Source organism: Alosa sapidissima, chromosome 18, assembly GCF_018492685.1.
Source record: "Alosa sapidissima isolate fAloSap1 chromosome 18, fAloSap1.pri, whole genome shotgun sequence".
NCBI classification, from domain to species: domain Eukaryota; kingdom Metazoa; phylum Chordata; class Actinopteri; order Clupeiformes; family Clupeidae; genus Alosa; species Alosa sapidissima.
The window spans coordinates 1282501-1292500 of NC_055974.1; the positions used below are offsets into that span (position 1 = coordinate 1282501).

At 44.3% G+C, this 10000-nt stretch overlaps 2 protein-coding genes across 2 annotated transcripts in view; both read right to left on the reverse strand.

Moving 5' to 3' along the window:
- Positions 1-5167, reverse strand: part of LOC121690423 (nephronectin-like) — an 8788-nt gene extending 3621 nt beyond the window's left edge. Inside the window, exons 1-8 of the mRNA XM_042070968.1 lie at positions 4861-5167; positions 3865-3965; positions 3574-3666; positions 2195-2314; positions 1965-2081; positions 1045-1179; positions 758-844; positions 1-82 (exon numbers count right to left, since the gene is read on the reverse strand). The exon at positions 1-82 is cut by the window's left edge and continues 479 nt beyond it. Coding sequence (XP_041926902.1) covers positions 1-82; positions 758-844; positions 1045-1179; positions 1965-2081; positions 2195-2314; positions 3574-3666; positions 3865-3965; positions 4861-4931 — 806 coding nt within the window. The 5' untranslated portion in view covers positions 4932-5167. The remainder of the gene's footprint in view (positions 83-757; positions 845-1044; positions 1180-1964; positions 2082-2194; positions 2315-3573; positions 3667-3864; positions 3966-4860) is intronic.
- A 459-nt stretch (positions 5168-5626) lies between these two features.
- The window catches only part of LOC121690189 (F-box only protein 41-like), a 13642-nt gene continuing 9268 nt past the window's right edge, over positions 5627-10000 (reverse strand). Inside the window, exons 11-13 of the mRNA XM_042070612.1 lie at positions 9077-9235; positions 8599-8714; positions 5627-8252 (exon numbers count right to left, since the gene is read on the reverse strand). Coding sequence (XP_041926546.1) covers positions 8178-8252; positions 8599-8714; positions 9077-9235 — 350 coding nt within the window. The 3' untranslated portion in view covers positions 5627-8177. The remainder of the gene's footprint in view (positions 8253-8598; positions 8715-9076; positions 9236-10000) is intronic.

A 10000-nucleotide genomic window follows, 5' to 3' on the forward strand; every position in this document is an offset into this window, starting at 1 on the left:
GTTGGTGTGGCGATGTCGGGTATTGGCGGGACAATGGTCATTTTGTCTGGTCTAGGTGGCTGTATGGTGACCTTAAGTAATGCTGCAACCAACAACAACCATCAGTATATAGCATAATACATACTTTACTGTGAACAGTGTCTCACAAAACACACACACACACACACACACACACACACACACACACACACACACACACACACACACACACACAAGCAGTTGATACAATAACTAAGCCATATTATACATACTATACAAAAGTAATTCAAACTGACTTTACCATTTTTAAAATGTTCCGAGAGATCTGGAATCTCTCAATGACACATTTTGGATGAGAGGCATCACTAATGGCCACAAACTAAATAATGTTATGCTCACAGTGTAATGCCTCAAAGTGAAAAGCTTATGGTGTGAAAGCTCATAATGACCACTTATCTTGCCAAACTCAGCAGCCCTTACTGGTAAAACAGCCTACTTAATCCAGCAGGCAGACGGGACAACATCCTTTCCCACAACACTCATTCACTACCACCTTGTGCTCAGATTTCAAAGAATTTACTCTCACAACTTCTAATACAAACCAACTGCAGCATCATCTACTCCATATTGTTTTTGCTGGGTTTTTCTGGAAAAGCAATGCCTCTATTATACTCAATCCAAACAGATGGCTTCCAGACCAGATTTTGCCATTACAAATGTGCTTGTGAAGGAAACCTCTCATGTGATGTATGACGTGGGAGAACAGGGGATTAATTACGTCTGCAGAAGAGGCCTTTCCCATGAGCACTTTCTTTGCATTTGCACTTCCTAGTTCCTGGGGTGTCAAAGCAGAGGGATCGGTCACCTGTGAAAACACACACCACACACACACACACACACACACACACACACACACAAACAGAGAGACACACACACACACACACCTTAACAGAAGGCCAATGACCCATTTTATGTATCCTCTTATCTTACTAAATGGCAAATAAACTTATTTCCCCAAAACCTGGCATATGTTCCGTTAAAAACTCTAGCTCCATGTCTGCTTACTGATACACTGGTATCGGCCGTTGGCATAGCGAAGCTGGAACCCGGGGTGACAGGTGCACAGGTAGCTCCCGAATGTGTTAACACACCGCCTGGACCGTGGACACGTTGCCAGGCCAGTCACACACTCATCAACGTCTGCAACACACAATTTGTATAATCAACAAAAGTTGCGATGTAGCATATTTCACCACTAATATTATATAGCCAAATATTATATATAAGCAAATATTATGCACCCAAAATTATACCCATTAAATCAAAACACATTCTGATAATAATATAAAAATATTTACAAAATATTATGCTGTGCAATGTACTAGCTTATAACTAGCTTGGCTGTATGTCTATGGAATTTTGCAGTATAGATTGGAATAATTGTATCAGTGGCTTCCGTCTCCATATAACACTAAACAGGAAGGCTGAAACATCACATCAATATTTTGTTAAATAATCCATCTGTATTTCTAAAGCAAATATCTGTTTGAAAGTAAATTACATAAATGTCCGTTGTGTGTTCAATGTCTGACTGGATCTTATCTCTAGACCATGGATTGTTGGGTTGTCATGGTGCAAAGTGTAATGCTGAACACAGACAAGGACATGGAGCATGGAGAAGCTACTGAGATGCTGAGACAGGAATGTAGCTCTGCAGCTCAGCACTTGTGTAAGGCAGTGTGTGTTCATTTGGTTAACTGTGTGTCTGTTTCTCTGTGCTACTGCTTGCTTACAGAATGCATGGCCCTGACTGGGAGTGTAGGCAGATAAATGACAAAACACATACCTTTGTTAATGTGGGTGTATGTATACTAATGCCAGAATGTGTGTGTGTGTGTGTGTGTGTGTGTGTGTGTATGTGTGTGTGTATGTGTGTGTGTGTGTGTGTGTGTGTGGGTGGGTGTGTGGGTGTGAAAAGCACATGCCTACACAAGTCTTTTGGTCAGGTCCAAGCCGTAACCCTGGCGATGGACACAGACACCTGACCTCTCCTTTTTTCATCTCACAGCCATACTGACAGTTAGCCAGAGCACACGTACGACCTGAGAGAGAGGGGGGGTGAAGTTTAGTGCTCCCTGTGGAAACTATGGCTGTTCTTATGAAAAATGAAATCACACAAACACACACACACACACACACACACACACACACACACTTCGGCAAGTGTTGTCAGCCATCATCATGTATCCATTGAGGCAGTAGCATTTGTAGCTGCCAAGAGTGTTCACACATCTGTGCTTACAGGGCCTTGGCTTCAATCCACACTCATTCACATCTACAGAGAGAGAGAGAGAGAGAGAGAGAGAGAGAGAGAGAGAGGGAGAGAGAAAGGGAGAGACAGAGATTTTGAGTCTTAACAGTCCTTTATGAAATGAGTCGTTGACACTTCCACATCAATACACTTTCAACACACAACATTTGCACTCTTGACTACAAGCCTTACAACCAGATGTAACAACAAAAAGAAGAGCAGAAACCCTTTAAAAAAAACATATGCCCGTACCTCACTTATCTCACTGAGAGACTGATAGAGAGGGAACGAGAGGGAGAAAAAGAGATAGAGAGACAGGGGTGAAAGACAGAGACACACAGAGAGAGGACCAGAGAGAGAGGGATACAGCGAGAGTGGAGAAGAGCAAAGTGAGGGAGGGGCAAGAGCGAGGGGGGAGAGAAAGAGGAGACGAGAGACATGGGAAGATAAAGAGAGGGGGAGAGAGAACAGGAAAGAGGGGCGGAGGGAGAGAGGGAGAGAGAGAAAAATACAGGGGTGAGGAAAATATGAGGGAGACAACTAGGAGGAAGAAAGAAAGAAAGAGGGGGCAGAGGACGAAAAAAGGGTAGAATGTGTGAAAGAGGAAAAGAGAGGGTGGGGGTGGGGGTGGGGGTTAACATGTCATCTATGGCTAACAGTGTCACAGGTTAAATACGGCCTGTGTTCCCACTGAGCCCAACAGAGGTCAATCCCTTTCCTCTCAGTGTGTGTGCGTGTATGTGTGTGTGTGTGTGTGCATGTAAGTGTGTCAGTGTATGTGTATGCGTATGTTAATATAAACACACACACTTACAGAAGTATGAATGGAATGTTTTCACGTGCCTCCCTCCATTACTCTCTCTCTCTCTCCCTCCATTACTCTCTCTCTCTCCATTACTCTCTCTCTCTCTCTCCCTCCTTCTTTCCTTTCTCTCTATTTCCATTGTTTATAAGAAGAGGGTCAGTGTCCTCAGCAAATAAATGCCGACAAACTGCTTATGGACACAGGAACTATTTATATATGTTTGGATGCATGCAGGCTTTAAATAAGAGACAGGGTGAATGTGTGGCTACTATTTGTGTTATGAATGGACACATTTTATGTCACATTTGAATGTCTGTTCTTTGCTGCAGTCAATGGTAATTAGTCTATGAATATGCATGCATAATATGTGTAACTACATACAGTATATGGAGGTGTGTGGATTGTGTACATTTGTTGAAGGTTTTGCAAGAATGGGCTAGGCATGTGTGTGTGTGTGTGTGTGTGTGTGTGTGTGTACCTTGGTTGCAGGTTTTGCCAGTGTATCCTGGTTGACATTCGCACTTGTCTGGCCCGACACATTTACCGTATTTACAGCCTGACTCACATACAGCTGTGGAGACAAAGAGGCAGTCAGCATGTTCTCTCTCTGTGTACAGTATGTGTGTGTGTGAGCTTACTGTATCAGTCTGTGCATATGTAATCATATGAGCACACTTGTGTGTCTCTCTCATAAATATGTGAATGCAAGTGTGTTTATGTTTCATGTACTTGTGTTTGTGTGTGTGTGTGTGTGCGTGTTGTTTGTTACGTTGGCATTCTCCCCAGTTGACTCGTCTCCAACCCCAGCAGCAGTCCACTTTGGAGCCAAACCAGCATAGCCCATTGGTCAGCTCCAGTGGCCTCGGTAACCTGTCAAAGGCCAGTTCTGTGTTAACAACCCACAGACAAAGGTACAAACAGGTGGACCAATTGGCAGATCAAAGCTTCTTGAAGGCAGCCAACCAGTAAATAATGTTTACACCTATATGAATACAGCTCCAAAAATAAAGACTGGCGCCATAACATCCCATTCTGAAAAGCCGAGGAGTTTCACGTCATCACATGCACAGTATGAATGTTTTGCTTATTGGTTGGTTGCCTGTGTTTGGCATCACCACACTATGACCCACTTGTCTGGAAGTCACAAACCACACAGGCACCAATTTGTGAAACGTGCTTTAGCAAAGGTCTGCGTGTGTGGTCCTGTGGTGTTTCTATGGTAAAATATTCACACCATCATGTTCGCACAGTCACGCGCTCACTTTTAAGTCGCCAGAGGCTCGATGATTCCACGCGCAGCGCATATTTCGTCCGTTGCCACTCGTGTTCGGACTTGAATTACCGGAGCTGCACTGAGCGCGGTCCCGCATGCCCGTTCTGCCTCACTTACAAAAAATGCATCTCCAACCCCCTAACACAACCACAGACACACACACACACACACACACCATACACACACTCTGACACAGACATGAGAACATGCACACACACAAACGGACGTAGGCTATGCACCACAGCAAGAACGCACCCACACAGACTCTCACACAGATTTTAATCCGCTTACATTTTATTCACAGGCGGCTTGCTTTTTTTCTTTTTAACTTTGTGTAAGTGATCTTACCCACTGAACAGAGGGGTAGCTATACGTCGGCGCTTAGTCTTCAAAGAGTTTACTATTCGTGCTGTTGCACTTTTATTTAAGAAACCTGCCCAACAGTCGCGCAATCAACATATATCGAAAGAAGAACAAATACATAACACTTACCTATTGTCAAAATCAACACCTCCTACGAGACCGGCAGTGCAACAGAGCGCGAGCTTCAGCCAAAACTCCATTCTCGCGCTCTGGGTCCGCTGTCACGCAGTACTTGAGAACTGTAAGCCGACCCTGCTGCGCTCTCTCTCTCTTTGCAAGTGTGTGTGTGTTTGGTGTGTGTGAGTGAGCAAGCTACGAGAGAGACCGAAGGAGAGGAGGGGCTGTGGGGGACAGGTATTCCTAGATCTGACCACAAATGAAATGGGTGACGGATATCAGTGTTCGTGCTGTCGGTGTCGGCGCCAGCCTCTGTCTAGTCCTGAGCGTGTGTGTGCGTATGTGTCAGTATGTGTGTGTGTGTGTATGAGAGGGAGTGTTTGTGAGGCAGCTTAGATTTTTTCCCTTACCTAAAGGGTAACTCTTCCTAGAACATGATGAAAGCACTCAGGCTTTTCTGTTGCCTAGACTACAATATGCGCCACGTGCAGGACAGGTTCTTTGCCAAGTTAAACCAAAGTTCACTTCAGCACCTCACGCATTAGTATATGTGCGTGGGCAAGCGCCTTAAAAATACACATAGCCTAATTCATTGTTTGTCCATCAGTTTCACTATTCCCCCCATATATATTCATCCAAATTCAGTGCAAGGACAGACTGAGTGGTCTGTCGCTACATTAAATGAGACAAACGAAACTGAAAGAAAGAGCCTACACAAGCAACCAAGGTTACTAGACTACTATTTATTATTTCATGGGTCCTCCACACCAATTTTCAAAAGAGCTTGGAGGCAGAAACAGGAGAACAAAGTCATAAAACACTTAAAGTACTGAAACTGACAGACCTCTAAGGTGAAGTAAAAAATGTACAAGAGGTGAGATGAGAAATGACTTGTCAGGAGAGGAGTGAGGTACGTGTCACGTGTATGTGCAGTTAACAGATAGACTAGGAACCAGGATGTTAAAACATTATGATCAAAGTCTGAGGTATGATCATTGATATGAGTTATTTGTAGTGTTTCCTGAGGGTAGCAGCTGGTATGTGTGAATGTGTGTGTGCATGTGTTTGAATGTGTGTTTGTGAGGATTTCATATTATTTGGTGGAGAAGCATGACGTCATATACTTGAATGAGAGGGATACTGTATCATATTCCCTTCATAAGTCCACTGCCCTATCCCATTATAAGTGCGTTTGTGTGTGTGAGAGAGAGTGTGGGAAGAGGGCAAATATACTTGTGATGGATTGATAGGTTTTGTGTAGAATGTGTCTCTGAGAGAGTGTGCAAAAACAGCCAGTGTCAGTGTCAAAGTCAGTGACAAACACAAGACAGAGAAAAAGATAGAATGGGAGAGAGAGAGAGACAGAGAGAGTTGTTGGCCATGAGCAGCTGTTCATTTAAGCCTATTGTTTATTGAGTTTGAGAGTAACAGCACCATCTGCAGTGCTTCGCAAGAACTATGCCCTCTTAGATATGACAAAGCCCAGCTGTTCTGCCCTCAGCATGCCAAAAACGCCAAAAAGCTGCTGCATATCCCTTTCCCTTTCACATTCCTGAATGTAGCACCAACCTCACAGAAGTCAGCGCAAGTGTGATTCGGTCACAGTTCCATATTTGTACTCTCAGCCCCCTAAATTGAAGGATTGACAGACTGTCATTCCAAACTTTCGTTTGATCTCGTTATGAATTTGGGTTGCCCTTAAGGCTAGTGGTGGGGGCTGGTCCAGAGGTATGTGGCTGAGGCCTTGGGGGCGACGGGGGGGCTGGATGGATGGGTAGGTGGGTGACTAGTCTGGTGGTGGGGTTGTGATATCCGGAACTGTAACTGGCAGCCAGTGGCGCCCGCTCAGATTACAGCTAATTTAGTGTGCAAAGTACACATGCCCCACTTACAGTGATGCATCTTCCACACTTACAGACTGTGCATGGTATGCAGCCATGTGCAGCTATGTGGCTGCCTGACCTGCACATATTCAAGTCAACTCTGAAACAGACTTGTTTCTGAACAGGCTTCCAATAAATGGCATCCTCCCACAATTTGTACATATTATTACAAGGTGGACTCACATCTAGCTGATGACTACCACCCCTCAACCACTGTCTTGATGTCCAAGTGTAGTTTAGTGAACAGCTGCCCCATAGACCACAACAGTACAGCTGAAATGTTGATTAAAGGTGAGCTTGTGTTGACTCAAGTACGCCTTTTCTGCCTCAGAACACAGAAACTAGAGTCCTATGTGCAAAGCTAGCCTGAAGTAATGTAGTACACAGCTGCTCTACTCCGCTCAAACCATGAGTAGTGCAGTTGATTACACACAGCTCTAGTATTGCCACATCAAAGAGCAGCGCTGTAGTATTGCACAGTGGAGATATCTCAACACACAGTACAGACGCTGACATTTAGCTGACAGAACAGAGCTGCTCTACTGAGTTGCATTGGCCTTGTATGACTTTAAATAGATGTGTTGTACTTTAGTGCGGAACACTAGTATTTGGCAGAAAAACAGGTTGTAACAGTTTTAAAGGGGACAAAGAACTTTGGAAGGGAGTATCAGTAAAACTATACTACAGGAGTCCATAAATGAGAGGGAGGTTGATGACAGGTTTAGTCTTTTTTTTCAGTGTGCCTTTAAAAAGACTAACGCAGTGAGTTTTGTAATAACAGACAGTGTTTGAGGTGACTAAAAGCCTAAAGTGCTTCTCAAGTTAATCACTCACGTCCCAGCTCTGCTCTGGAGATGTTAGTATGGCATCTGGAGCTATTGATGCTTGTTGTTTGCAATGCTACCCACTCTGGAACATACCATCGGCGGTGGGTTAGCCATCACTCACCAACAAAACAGATAGTCCACAACAGTCTGAACGACTTCTGTTGCAACTGGTAAACATTATGCTATAGATTGTTTATCACCGCAATTAGTGATGAGTGTGATGACATCTGTAGTACAAAATTAGATTGTTTGTCGCAGTGATTATTGATCACTCTGATTGACTTCTGTTGCATCTGCATACGGACATTAAAATATATATTCTATATCACAGTAATTAGTGGTGAATCTGATGGCTTATGCTAAATCGATAATTCAAAGAAGATTGTTTATCACAGTGATTATCAATGAGTATCGACTTCAACCAGACTTCAGACTTCAACCTCCTCTGTGTGCATTAGGCTATATATTGTTCATTGCAGTTATTAGTGATGAGTTTGATGACTTCTTTGACATCTTTAACACAAGGTAGATTGCTTATCACAGTGAGTAGTGATGAGTCAACAGACATTGTTGGGTTTGATATGTTCTGTTGGTCTGTGGCACAGTGTTGAGCTGAACCTCATTGGCCCTCCATGGATGAGCCCCTGTCCAGCCTGAGGTGAAGGATTCCTGAGAGGATAGAACTCTGGAGTGCCTGTATGAAAATACACACACACACACACACACACACACACACACACACACACACACATACACACACACACACACACACACACACACACATACACATACACATACACACACACACACACACACACACACATACATACACACACACACATACACACACACACACACACACACACACACACACACACACACACGCACACGTTATTTAATTGCCCAAGATAGACTCATAATGTCAGACACATAATATATCCTTTCTTGGACAGTATTCTCTCTCTCTTTCCTTCCAACAATCCCCAACACCCACACAGACACATGGACACACAAACACACACTGATACACATACACACACCTGCATTTTGTTGACTGTCTGGTTAAAGTGTCTGTGGGCCTCCTCTCTGTCAGGGTCCTGGAAGTAGTCACTGATGCTCACCTGAACTAACACACGTCTCAGCTGGCCACACATGCCTGCACAAACATACACACACATGTGTCCACACACACACACACACACACAGGCGTACGCACCCACGTATGTATGTATACACGCACGCACGCACACACACACACACACACACACACACACACACACACACACACACACACACACACACACACACACACACACACACACACTGTAAAGATCGAGATAATGATTGAGCAGTAATAGTCAAGCAGTCAAGTTGGGTGAACTGTCTGTGCTTGTTAATGTGTCTGTGTTTGCTGTGTTTTCTGTATGTGTGTGTGTGTGTGTGTGTTTGTGTGTGTGTGTGTGTGTGTGTGTATGTGTGTGTGTGTGTGTGTGTGTGTGTGTGTTTGCTTTAACTCACTGTGAAAGTGCAGCAGCGCGTCTGGACTGACGGGGGTCGAGTGGAACTCCAGGGTCTCCAGGCAACGCAGCCCCTCCCTGCACAGTTGCTGCGCCACAGACACACTCACCTCACACACACCATGCAGCTGCAGACTCCTGAGGGACACACAACTCTTCACTGCAGACGCGCACACACACACACACGCCCGCAAACCAGAATACACACACATACGCCAAAATTATCACAAGGCAGCTGAGCCACATAGCGATGCGCGGTATGCATACCGATAAAGCACTTGAAAATTCATTTGATCATGGTATCACAATGTTCCATGAGAAACCCCCTCCATCAGTGCCAGTGTAAATGTAGGCCGCATATATAGGGTCATATAGGGTTACCAGAGGTGGGGAGGGGGGGTTAAAAAGCATCTTAAGAACTAGCTGGAATTAGTGGAATACTTCTAGTCTGCAGCATCAACAACATCAGTCCAGGTAGAGTAGAGCAGGTATGAGCTCCATAATTCATAACTGATGCAGACATGAGCTACACACTCTAGAGGTAGAGAGCCCAAAGTCCCGGTTGCTGCTTCCTAATAAAAACACAAATAGCCCCGAGAACCACGTGCAATTACATATATGGATCTCTGATTGGATGTCAATTTAAAACTGCGTGTCATGGTGTGCAAGCAGAAACTAAATTAGATGGTTGAGGTTGCGTGTGTGTGTGTGTGTGTGTGTGTGTGTGTGTGTGTGTGTGTGTGTCTGGGGGTTTCTTTTTTCTCATCTGGGCTCAAGCATGTGGGCCATGTGCAGGCAAGAGCAGTTGCCTTGCTATTGCCTCATACAAAAATGGGGCGTGCCACCACAAAATGAGTTTGACAAAATAAAAGAAATGTGTTTATTGGATATTCATAATCCACAGACCTTAGTATAAGTATAAGTA